The following is a 13285-nucleotide window of genomic DNA, read 5'->3' on the forward strand; positions in this document are numbered from 1 at the left end:
GGTATTGATCAAGCCTAAAGGAAGGAGGATCCAAGGGTGTGGAAACCCCCAGATCAGAATAGTATATAAGTTGGAGCATCAGACAGAGAGTTCAGTTCATCCCGGGAGAGCTCACTGCATTTATCCTGCTGTGTGAAATAAATATCTTTGACCTGAAGACCAGCTGTTTCATCCTTGATTAAGGACTCCACCTGTGAGTGTTTTCCATCCATCCATCCATTATCGTCCCGAGGGAGGCGTCCCGGGGGCATCCGAAACAGATGCCCGAGCCACCTCAGCTGGCTCCTCTTGATGTGGAGGAGCAGCAGCTCTACTCCGAGCTCCTCCCAGGTGACAGAGCTCTTCACCCTATCTCTAAGGGAGCGCCCTGCCACCCTGCGGAGGAAGCTCATTTCGGCCGCTTGTATCCGGGATCTTAGTCTTTCGGTCATGACCCAAAGTTCATGGCCATAGGTGAGGGTCGGAACGTAGATTGACTGGTAAATCGAGAGCTTCGCCTTTCAGCTCAGCTCTCTCTTTACCACGACAGACCGATACAACGACCGCATTACTGCGGCCGCTGCACCGATCCGCCTGTCAGTCTCACGCTCCATCCTTCCCTCACTCGTGAACAAGACCCCAAGATACTTAAACTCCTCCACTTGAGGCAGGAACTCTCCTCCCACCTGGAGGGAGCAAGCCACCTTTTTCCGGTTGAGAACCATGGCCTCGGATTTGGAGGTGCTGATTCTCATCCCAGCCGCTTCACACTCGGCTGCAAACCGCCCCAGGACATGCTGGAGGTCCTGGCTCGAAGGAGCCAACAAGACCACATCATCCGCGAAAAGCAGAGATGAGATCCAGTGGCTCCCGAACCAGATCCCCTCCGGCCCGTGGCTGCGCCTAGAAATTCTGTCCATAAAAATAATGAACAGAACCGGTGACAAAGGGCAGCCCTGCCGGAGTCCAACATGCACTGGGAACAGGTCTGACTTACTGCCGGCAATGCGAACCAAGCTCCTGCTCCGGTCGTACAGGGACCGTACAGCCCTTAACAGAGGGCCTCCGACCCCGTACTCCCGGAGCGCCTCCCACAGAATGCCACGAGGGACACGGTCGAATGCCTTCTCCAAGTCCACAAAACACATGTGGACTGGTTGGGCAAACTCCCATGAACCCTCGAGCACCCTGCGGAGGGTATAAAGCTGGTCCAGTGTTCCACGGCCAGGACGAAAACCGCATTGTTCCTCCTGAATCCGAGGTTCGACTATCGGCCGAATTCTCCTCTCCAGTACCCTGGAATAGACTTTCCCAGGGAGGCTGAGGAGTGTGATCCCCCGATAGTTGGAACACACCCTCCGGTCCCCCTTTTTAAATAGGGGGACCACCACCCCGGTCTGCCAGTCCAGAGGCACTGTCCCCGACTGCCACGCGACGCTGCAGAGACGTGTCAGCCAAGACAGCCCCACAACATCCAGAGACTTGAGGTACTCAGGGCGGATCTCATCCACCCCCGGTGCTTTGCCACCGAGGAGCTTCCGGACTACCTCAGTGACTTCGGCTTGGGTGATGGATGGGTCAACCGCTGAGTCCCCAGCCTCTGCTTCCTCTATGGAAGGCGTGTCAGTGGGATTGAGGAGATCCTCGAAGTATTCCTTCCACCGCCCGACGATATCCCCAGTCGAGGTCAACAGCTCCCCACCTCCACTGTAAACAGTGTTGGTGGAGGACTGCTTCCCCCTCCTGAGGCGCCGGATGGTTTGCCAGAATTTCTTCGAGGCCGACCAGTAGTCCTCCTCCATGGCCTCCCGAACTCTTCCCAGACCCGAGTTTTTGCTTCCGAGACTGCCCGTGCTGCCGCACGCTTGGCCTGCCGGTACCCGTCAGCTGCCTCAGGAGTCCCCCGGGCCAGCCAGGCTTGGTAGGACTCCTTCTTCAGCTTGACAGCAACCCTTACTTCCGGGGTCCATCACCGGGTTCGGGGATTGCCGCCGCGACAGGCACCGGAGACCCTATGGCCACAGCTCCGGACAGCCGCGTCAACAATGGAAGTGGAGAACATGGTCCATTTGGACTAAATGTCCCCAGCCTCCCTCGGGATCTGGTCAAAGCTCTCCCGGAGGTGGGAGTTAAAGATCTCCCTGGCAGAGGGGTCTGCCAGACGTTCCCAGCAGACCCTCACGATACGTTTGGGTCTGCCAGGTCTGTCCGGCTTCCTCCCCCGCCAGCGGATCCAACTCACCACCAGGTGGTGATCAGTTGACAGCTCAGCCCCTCCCTTCAGCCGAGTGTCCAAGACATACGGCCGGAGGTCAGATGACACGACCACAAAGTCGATCATTGATCTCTGGCCTAGGGTGTCCTGGTGCCACGTGCACATATGGACACCCTTATGCTTGAACATGGTGTTCGTTATGGACAAACTGTGACTAGCACAGAAGTCCAGTAACAAAACACCACTCGGGTTTGGATCGGGGAGGCCGTTCCTCCCAGTCACACCCCTCCAGGTAACACTGTCGCTGCCCACGTGGGCGTTGAAGTCCCCCAGGAGAACGACGGAGTCCCCGGTTGGAGCGCTCTCTGGTATCCCTCCCAGGGACTCCAAGAAGGCCGGGTGCTCTGCACCGCTGTTCGGCCCATAAGCTGAGACAACGGTGAGAGTCCTATCCCTGACCCGAAGGCGCAGGGAAACGACCCTCTCGTTCACCGGGGAGAACTCCAACACATGGCGGCTGAGCTGGGGGGCTATAAGCAAGCCCACACCAGCTCGCCGCCTCTCACCGTGGGCAACTCCAGAGTAGAAGAGAGTCCAGCCTCTCTCAAGGAGTTGGGTTCCAGAGCCCAGACTGTGCGTGAAGGTGAGCCCGACTATTTCTAGCTGGTACCGCTCAACCTCCCACACCAGCTCAGGCTCTTTCCCCCCCAGCGAGGTGACATTCAATGTCCCCATGGCTAGAGTCACCATCCGGGGATTGGGCCACCGGGGCCCCCGCCCACGACTGCCACCCATATCCCACTGCACCGGCCCCTTCTGAACCCTCCCGCGAGTTTTGAGTTTAAAGTCTCAAGTCAGAAGGCTGTGTTTATAGGGAGGGGCTTGTTGAGGATATTAATTGGTGTTTAGCTGAGTTTGTGTAACAGTCGAGGTAACTCATCTGCACTGCATAATCGTAAACATTTAAATTGCACCAAACCAATGGGTGCAAGACTTCATTGGTGCATGGTCTAGGTCTCCTAAGCAGTGCCTGAACAGACACTTGCATCAGACTTAACTTAAACTAATGCAACCATGCATCATGATGGTTGTGGTCAAGCTTATGTAAAAGTTACTGTGGCAGCAAGCTGCAAACCTTCGGAGATGTTAATCTTCTTCGTCACCCACAACAAAACCATAAGCCAAGAAACACTGCTGCTTTTGCATGACTGATAATCCAAAGGGTGTGACACACATGCTGAGCAGAGATGGTGTCAAACGGTCAATTCTCATTAGGGCCAATGTTGTGTTCTGATTGTGGATCTGAATCTGTGTTTACATCCTACAAAATTTATTATTTTTAGGCTTTGTTGGCTCTTCATATATTTGCTAAATTGATTTCCATATTAGCTTACAGTGACTCAAATATGTTGCATCTAATCAGCCCTGAACTTGTTGTGATATAGCACCATCTAGTGGAAAACTGAAGGGCTACTCTTTCAGTAGGATTTCAGGATTGAATTAAATATATTTTATGCTAATATCTGTGTTTTTACCCAGAAAAGGAACCACAATTTAGAGCATTTTATTTTCAGATTCTGGAAAACACAAAACTGTTCCTACAATAAAGGGTACAAATAGTAACAGATCGATAACACACACAACAGTTCTTCCAAATAAAGACAAACACAGGTTCTTATATCAATGTATTAATGTTTTATTCTAATTACAATAAACAGAATATATCAGTCCCTTATTTGTACAAAAATACCTGAAAAGGTTACAATTAAGATTTATAAGCCATTCAACTATTTACAGATTGAAGCAAAGCACATTTTGAACACAGGAGCTCTCTCTTACAAAAAAGAGATAAGTTACTGTTTTCTTTTTTGCATTCCCTGAAATACATAATAGTTTATATTTTTATATATAGATATATATATTTTTTTTTACTTACTCATTTGTACAGCCACGGTATCTTGCATTGTGACAGTGTTATGAGGATGCACAAGAGTCAAGATGATAATCAAATAATCCATCATTGCAGGATCAGGGCCAATTCACTTCCCGAAAGTAAACTGAAACTTAAACTGAGAACAAGAGCGTTTGTTCTCCATCACCTCTCGCCAAAATAATTAATAAAGGAGTGCCGTCATCGAGTACGTATTCAAATTGAAAAGGTTAAGTGTGAGCGGTCCCCCTCTAAACGATAGCTTTGTCTGAGATTTGGTCCACGTCAGGCTGGGGTTTTTTTTGCAGAGGAAGAGTCACGAGAGGCACCATATGTTGTTACACGTACCTGGCTACCAAAACTGACACTGTGACGAGTGTCTGTTTGATTAACACTGTGAGACACAAAGAAATATGATTACATTATACAGATTTGGTTCTAATTTAGTAGAGCTGATGGTGTTTTTTTCATGAATTGGTGACCAGTTTTTTATATCAGCTCCGGTAGCCAGGCAAGGATTTGAGGCTTTTTCATAAACAGCTTGAACAATAGCATTAACAACACTGTTGGCTGTACTCTTTAAATAGTACTGGATCTACTCAAATCTTCTGCAAGTATACTTTTCAAGTTGGTTGGTGGTTCATACAATGGAGAAATCACCGCTGTAACGACCCCCACCTCAATGGAACTAAAAATATTTACGAATCCACCATCATCTTGTACATCGAAGTCCGAGACGTCTGATGGACCAGTAGTTTTGAACATGCTCCATGTCAACCCTGAGCAACCCAGTTACATTCATTTCTGTTACGAGTGAAAACGTGGCTATCCAACTCCCCTGATTTTTCTTTTTCATGTGTTCACTAGTTAAATTTACGTTCTGCCTTTGCATGAAGAGCGAGACCCTGTGACTGGCAGTTTTTCATCGATAGTTACTCCACCTTAAAGGCCATCAGTCCCTCACATGTTGACATCTGCTACCATTCAGAAAAGTAAGTTGGGAGTCAGAAGAAGACTTAGAAGGGGACTTAGTGAGAGCTAGTACCAACATTTCAGGGATGTCTCAATAGCTTGAGATGACTTTCAGTGACTACAAACGCATTTCTGTGTTGTCATAATCCAGATTCTTCCAAATAACCACCCATCAAATATCAGTGTCAAGAATCCCTACACATTACACTCAAAATCCCCGGTCATGCACATGTCTAAACCTGGCTACTGTCTGCTGAAAGATGGTCAATGCTGTGACCAATCTAACAATGGTGCTCTGGCTTGAATTACACGTGGGTTTTTTTTTTTCCTACATCTACAATTCTTTCAAGGCAAGGTGTTTAAACAGTGGTTATGAGAATGTTTAGGCTAACTCAACCCACTTTTTCCCAAAACATTTGTGGCTTTATTACTTGAATTAATATTTATTTTGTTTCTAGTTTATTTCACTAGAGAAGGTATTTTTATAGATCTGGAAGGGATGAGAACTGCATTTAAAAGGATTTAAAATGAACTTAGTGACCAATGCTTTGGGAAAGTCAGGTTTTTTTTTGTTTTCAATTTCACAACATTCCACCTGTCATCTATTGGAATGACAACGTTAACACTAATGGATGCCAGTGTGCTTTCAACATCACTTCACAACAAGTGTTGATGATGACAAGATGAAACAAAAAAAGAGAAAACAAAATACATCAATAGACCCTATGTCATTACAATAATAATAATAATAATAATAATAATAATAATAATATTAATTAGAACCATAAATCAAACTGGTCAATCATTTCATGGTAATGACAAAAGAAAACAGTACAGAACAGCGCAGAGAAAAAAGAAATCTAAAATTTTTCAAGTAATCAGTCACATCCAGATAAATAAATACATTTTTGCTGCAACAATACTTAAAAAAAAAAAAAAGATTGAGTCATTGCATCTTAGATAAATAACGGTGACCATGCACAGAGAGTCAATGTGGTGCGGTTATTCTGCATCGCTGATGTTCAACACACTTTAAGACAACCTGCAGGTAAATAAATCATGGCTGTTCATGTTGCATTACACATGAGTACAAATGATATCTAATCCCCTTCTGCTGACTGGTGCTGACCTCAGCTACTGTCAACACTTGGACTGTTGCAGGCATAGTCACGAAAAAACAGAAAAATGATGAAAACAGCTGTTTGTGACGAGGCATTCCAAAGAGGATGGTTATGAACCGAACGGTATAAATGTCATCAGAAATACTTTCGAACATATTGCATTGAATTCGGGGTGGCTTTGTTTTGTCATACATGTGTATCTGTTTATTTTCATTCTGCCAGGCATGTGCTGAAAAAAGTATCCCTATCTATTTTAAAAGAGATCTGATCAGGGTCATCTGGAGACTCCTTGCTGAAATCTTTCACTAATGTTAATAACAGGAGCTCAATCGTAGACCTGGCCGAAACACAAAGGGGAAAAACAATTATAAGAGGACTTTATTTGACTGACCATGGCCGGTATTAGGAAAACAACTGACTTTTGCTGCGATTGCACAGCCTGGGACAAAGGGTAGGTGTATTGAGTGCCCTCAAACTAACTAAGTTAGAGCTGTATGTCCTCTGAATTCTGAAATGGGCTCTGAATTCTCCTGATCTCCAGATGTACATCGCTGCCACACCTCTTAGTGTTTTTTCACTTTATCCAACAGCAGGCTAAAGAAAGTAAAGGACATTCAGCTATCATTTGTTTTTACAATATTCTTCTCTACTTACACTGTAGCAACAGCAGAAAACTTAACCTAATTCTTACAGAGGTGGCGCACAGTAGGCAGTAGGTGTATGTGTGACACTATCGGTTCACAAGTACTTTCAGGCAAAAAAAAAAGGCCGCATTATATGGAATGTAATGCACAGAGTCTACTATCCGTGTGGAGGCAGAGCACATTAAAACCGTGTTCGACAGCGTCTGACTGGCTTCCAACAGGTAGGAGGTAATTTGTGGAAAAAACTGTTTATTTCCCCTCAGGATCCACCGTATCTCTGGGCTTATCTCGTTCTGATGAATCACTTTTTTTTTTCTTTGATTTGCTGTCGCTTGGAAAACCCCTTATGGAAACGCTAGTGGTTATCCCTCCCTGTGTTACGGTAAGAAGATCATTAGACTAACTCTCCATTGTTCCATTTAGTTTTTTTTGCAACAGGTATCATCTTGCCTTAGCCCTCGTATGCTGCAGCTGCACTTGCTTATTTCCCCCTAAATAGTTTCACTTTTCAACATCACTTTAGCCAAAACTGTCGACCTGGTTACATCTTCTAGCTTTATTAGTGTTTCACCCTGAATGACACCGTGGTTTGATTCATCCCTATTCATTTTTGTGGCAGTTGCACGAGAAATACTTGGTGAGTACTTCGATAGACTAACAAGCACAAAATTACCTTATTTTAGCTTCTAACTATCCAGGATGCAAAAGGTGGACTGAAGACAACATTGATGACAATACCTGAATGCATCATTAACAAGGGAAACCCTGTGTGGTCAGATACGAGCAAAATTAATTTCTGTGAAGGTGGACAATGCAGATTTTTGTACTGTCTGACACTAAAACAATACTGTTTTCTCCAGTTCCAAATTTGCCCTCAGCCATTTTTTCACCAGGTTTGCACTGACGTTTTCCAAACTCCTGAAGGATTCACAAGCAACACTCTTACTGGGCGCCTCCCAGTCTCATCCATGTTGAGTTTTGACATGTCCTTACATAACTTCGCCGCTAGAGGGCGGTGGCACCATCTCACAGATTAGCAATGCGACAGCGGAGAAAGTCATGCACCGTCAAAGGCCATTCCCAGTTCGATGAGTGCAAAACTAAGAGACAATCAACTCTCCATCTACAGAATATTCTTTGAGGACGTGTGATGGAGTTTGTTCTCAGAGTGGTCCATGAGAACTGAATTGTCCTGCTGATTGTCCAGCTGAAGGGAGATCCAGTCTACACTTGAGCTGTGTGATACACCCTTCAGGTCACTGTGTCCAAGCTTATTGATGACTATGGGTAGCAAGATTGTGGAAGATTCTGCAACAGCATTGATACAAACGGCAGTGTTCGTTTCCTCCACCTTTTCTGTCCTCGACCGCGGAACCTCGCGAGCAAGTTGTGCATCCGACTCCTCGAAACATCCATGCAAACCGAAAGGAATCCAGCGAGTCAGCAGTCAGTCACTCACGACAAAATAAACGACAACGAAGAAACATCAGTCAATTCACCAGCTTCTTATAAAGGTAAAAACAAAAAGAACCGAGCGACCGAAAGGTTCCTGTTGTTTTGTGTTTATAGGCAGAGTCAAGGTCAAGTGATGGGGGTCATGGGGTCAGATGATCCGAAGATGTCATAAGGCCACGACGGTGCACGGGTGTTTGAGTTTACAAGGCAGCACTCCTCTGTTGAGCTGGTAGAACTCCACCAGCTGAATCAGGTCGGTGAATTTGGTGGAGCCGTCATCAAGGCTGAAGAAGACTTGGCCGTCCTCTTCACACTGTCCAAGGTTCCGGGGCAGAGCGAGCAGAACGCATGGGGTGGCGAGAGGAAAGAAAAGAAGAAAATTAGACTACATGTTTGGGTTTCTCAGCAACTCATATTTCTGTTATTGCTGATCATTTTGCAAACCATTTTACTGTTGTTTTTTTGTTGAGTAAGACCAATTTCACATGATCTTTTGAATGCTTTGCTTTAATGGCTTAACGCAACAATATGATCAGAGGTAGCCCAGCAGCTAGTACTGGAGTATTGATACTGTTTCAAATAGTCAGTGTCAATATTTAGCAATAATTCCATACTTCAAAACACTTGTCTATTGTGAAAGTTCAGCGATAGAGACAAAATATGTATACAGAAGGACCAAATATACACATACAATTCAAACACTTTCAATGACCCATGTCTATTTTCAGAAACCTTTAAGGCCTTGATTTTTTCCCCCCTAAAATTCACAAACTCAAGGATTTCGGACCCAGAAAAAGATACAAGACGTCAAGAATTGTAATAATAACAACCTCTAATTTTTGTGCTCGCCACTGTATTCCACCTTCTAAAAATGTTACACATGTGTTTGTACAAGCCCTTTTCAATTGCCACTTGGTCTTACACCATGTACTTTCAACATCTAATGGCTGCTATTTAATAAAAGAATGCAAAAGTGCAAAATAACACAAAAGAAATGCGTACCGGTAGTATCTGGAAATGTTTGATTTTCTGGTGATGGCACAATGTGAGCACAAACGCCTTGGGGTTACTCTGACTGACTCTCAGCAGAAACAACCTGTGCAGTAGGAGAGAGGAATATTATTCAGCTGAATCTATTTTACAGATGCAGAAGGAAAAAAGTCAGCACTTCAGTTGTGCTTTATTCAGATCCAGTGAGTACAGGAAAACTGCATGTACAAAAAGAGCTCCAGCTCTCTCACCCATCGACTTGTCCCTGCTGGTGGATGATGCGATGGGATTCTTCTCTCGTTATCCTGCCATGAAACCACAACTGAGCTATGTGGATGACTGCAGAGAGAGTAAAAAAACACATTTAAACATGTGAAAAGAAGTGTTCATGTCATTCAGACTAAAAGAAGTTAAATGTCTTTGCATAACCTTTACCTGAGCTTAGCGAGGAGTGGTGTAGTGGACTGTGGGAGCCTAATATGTTCATTCGTTGACTCCTCTTCTGAGAGATATGCCACACACAGACAAAACAACCGGGATTAGTTTATGATCTGGTATATTTGACAGTTCAGTCACACATTTGTTAACAGTTGACTTTAAGTTAGAGCGAAGCTGACACCTCATCACGCTGACGTCATTATTGTGGAATTAGTTTAAGAATCTGACATATTTCATATTTTGGCAGCTGCCCTACAGCCATGTCATCTTATGAAGAGACTTTTGTCAGCTCAAAATAACTCAAGAATCAACACCTACAACTAGAGGAAGTTTTGCTCGGCCTGAATATTTGATCAAAAAAAAAATAGTGCCATCTGTGGTGGGCTCGTGTCTCACCCGCCACGCATGTCCCTCCTCCATGGCAGCGCTCTGAGCTTCCACAGGGTTGTCAATCACCCTGCCTATCCTCCCTGAGAAATCCATTGCCACGAGGGAGTTCTCCGACACACTCCGCTAGGGGGAGACAGAGACACATGGCGGTTAAAAGTGTCAGCACGCAGGCAGCAGCAGTGGACGGAGGCAGTGCAATAACAAGTGTTAGGTGGTGAGTGTTAGTCTCCTGTACCAGTCTATTAGCTGTTCTTAGTGCAGTGAATTACAATACAATCCATGTTTTGCACATGCCAAAGACCTTAGGGTTATTTAAAGCAATGCTGTTGAAATAGTCGCTCAGTGGAATAGGTTTTTACACTCAATTTCAAATAAAGAGGATGAAGACAAACTTACCACAGGTGCTGAGAAGTGTGAAAGTAAGGTTTTTCTTTGTTGGGGAATCTTGTAATTCTGGTACAATACAATCCCATACTGTAAAGAAAAGGGAACACACTGGTCAACCAACACTGTCAAAATAAATGTACAATATTAATGAGGTAATAATAACAACAAAGGTAACTAAAAGCTATTTTTCTCCATAATTGAATAAACAGGCATTACTCAGAGGAAAATAAGGTTCCATGTTGCAGGATCCCCCAAATATAAACAAAGTAAAACAGTTTGAAATTGTGTACAAAAAAAAATATCCGTCAATGAGGATCTTTCTCTTGTAATTATTATTTTGCTAAAACTACATTGCGCACCTTTAAAGGTTATAACAGGTAGTCTATCAGATGGGGTCAGGTTCCCCTACCCATTTCCAATCCCGACCCAGTTGAAGAAATTGGGTCCCCACCCAGAAATTGCTGTTCAGTGGTAGCATAGTGACTGTCGTGGTGTTACCTTAAAGAGTCGGAAGGCAGTCATCCAACAAGTCCTGCCTTGCTCGTCCTCGGCACACAGCATCCTCAACTCCTTCATCTCCCCTCGACCTTTGTTGGGCTGCAGGTGAACATTTTACAGAATCAGAACAGGGGCGATCGGTACCATTATCATCACTACCACTGATGGAATAAACAGAGCTGCTGAGGACGATAAGAGAAAAAGCCCCAACTGTTTGTTCAAATACAGCACCAAATCACATTTTAGAAATGCATCAATAAACCAAAGCCTAAGCGCTCATATATACACATCTGCATGCCGACGCCTTCCTCATGAGACAGGGAAGGCGCGCAGCATGTCAATCATTGCTCAGCTCATAATATTTCATTAGATCTTTATCTGGCTTCTGTCATCTGAGACTCACCTTGATACAGAACTCGTAGTCTGTGGGCGCACCGTGCTGCTTTTTGCCTGTGATGACAGTGAAGATGTTGCTGTCTTCAAGGTCTGCTAGTAACTGTAGATGTCTGGGCTCCTGGAGACAGGAATAATTAATGAGTCAGAACATCAGAGAGAGACACAGCCCGGAGGTGTACTGACAGACAGAGAGAGAGAGCAGGGGAGACCACCATCAATAAAAAGGCTGGCTCTTTGAAGGTGTTTAATCTGGAATATTTACTGTGTCATCACCGTAAAACGTTAATGTGGCATGCATATGAATTCTTTAATGATTAATGATGACTGTAATTACAAAGTAGCTAACAAAAGAAAGAGCGACACGTTTGAAGGATCACAATGAAATATATTCTGTCTGATGGATGAGAAGCGCGAGTCACTCGCACCTTTGAAGTTCCTTTCGTGGAGCAGTAGAGTCCTGAGCGCCGCAGGAACATGTAAACTTTCTTCCACGACTTCCTGCCCACCTCCTTCACATACAGATGCCCCTGGATCTCCGGACAGCTACTGGTTGTCAGGAAGTTCTGAAAGAGGGAGGAGCGAGGGATCAGCACACAACCGCTCGGATTCATTCACTTCACAATGGCCTCCGTGAGAGGCTTTTTGAAGGCGCAGCTGAACACTGAAAGCTATGGCGGACACCATCTGTAGAGGCAGCACAGACGGGAGGCTTTTTCGTCAAAGAACACAGTGTCATCTGGAGTTCTTGCATCAATGACTGACATCAACACTGGTGGTCTGGCACGATGGCTGAGATGGGTGGCAGCTTGAGTTCTTACACACCACAGCAGCCACAATGATAAACGCCCGACATCAGGCTATTGTCTGTAAAACCAGAGGGTGTGAAGCACCGAGGAGGGCTGACACTGTCCTGACACTGTCCTGTGTATAAATACACACTCACACAAAAACATATAGCGTATACACAGAATGTATTTGCGTTTTAAAGAGACAGTTCACTCCAAATAGTAAGTATATATGTTCCCTCTCACCTGTTGTCCTGTTTATCCATTAGTGCGAGTTGTTGAGTTGCAGTAGAAATATCTGCCTTCTCTTGAATATAATGGAACTAGACGGTAGGGGTGTCAACGTCTACACGTGTAAACGGGTACACGGATAACAAATCATAACCGTTTAGAAAAATAAATAACCGTTTACACGTCTTTTTTTCTTCCTCCTCCTCCTCGTTCATTTCTCATCAATATATATAGTATTCATGGTTTCCCCTACATGTTATTGACTGTGGCGCACCGCCACGGCAAAACAAAAGCCGCCACACCTTAAAAATTCAGGCATAAATAAATCCAGTGGAAATATTTTACCGTCGTCTTCCACCGCAGTCTTTGACGTTAACTAGCATGTTGGATATTTAGCTTGATAATTGGCTAGAGGATTAAAATGTTCACTTAGAGCAGAGTCCTGCACGGGTCATCGCATCCGACCCGTTTTCCGACAGTAGCACAGATTACATTGCGTACCAAAGCCGACCCGCTATAAATTGATACCGACGGCCGAAGGAAAATTGGACGGACGCAATTTTTTAAAGTGAAAGTAAGATTATGTTGCCTGAAAGCTTCAGATAATAACATTAACTAACTGTACACTTAAATGTTCCCACTAGCGCAGTTATCCGCATACATAATAGATGAATGGGGCACAATGTTACGTTGATATAAAACAAAATAAAAATAAAAATAAAAATCCCGCAGCCACAGCCAGTGTCGCGTCACGTCACTTCAAGTTGACTGTGGGACACAATGGCGGCGGTCAACAAGCGGAGCACTGTGTGTTTTTTGAACAAACTGCCAGTGGAAATCAAGTTGAGTGGAGG

At 44.8% G+C, this 13285-nt stretch overlaps 1 protein-coding gene across 5 annotated transcripts in view; it reads right to left on the bottom strand.

Annotated features, from left to right (window-relative positions):
* Nucleotides 1-3869: 3869 nt before the first annotated feature.
* grb10b (growth factor receptor-bound protein 10b) overlaps nt 3870-13285 on the bottom strand; it is a 75025-nt gene continuing 65609 nt past the window's right edge. For 4 of the 5 annotated variants that reach the window (XM_030394048.1, XM_030394050.1, XM_030394047.1 and 1 more), the window contains 9 exons: nt 11841-11978; nt 11423-11533; nt 11020-11118; nt 10531-10608; nt 10141-10257; nt 9742-9808; nt 9558-9645; nt 9319-9412; nt 3870-8629 (listed from right to left, as the gene is read on the bottom strand). In XM_030394048.1, coding sequence (XP_030249908.1) covers nt 8483-8629; nt 9319-9412; nt 9558-9645; nt 9742-9808; nt 10141-10257; nt 10531-10608; nt 11020-11118; nt 11423-11533; nt 11841-11978 — 939 coding nt within the window. In that variant the 3' untranslated portion in view covers nt 3870-8482. The remainder of the gene's footprint in view (nt 8630-9318; nt 9413-9557; nt 9646-9741; nt 9809-10140; nt 10258-10530; nt 10609-11019; nt 11119-11422; nt 11534-11840; nt 11979-13285) is intronic. The other variant, XM_030394049.1, reaches the window with a different exon arrangement.

Source organism: Sparus aurata, chromosome 17, assembly GCF_900880675.1.
Source record: "Sparus aurata chromosome 17, fSpaAur1.1, whole genome shotgun sequence".
Taxonomy (NCBI): Eukaryota; Metazoa; Chordata; class Actinopteri; order Spariformes; family Sparidae; genus Sparus; species Sparus aurata.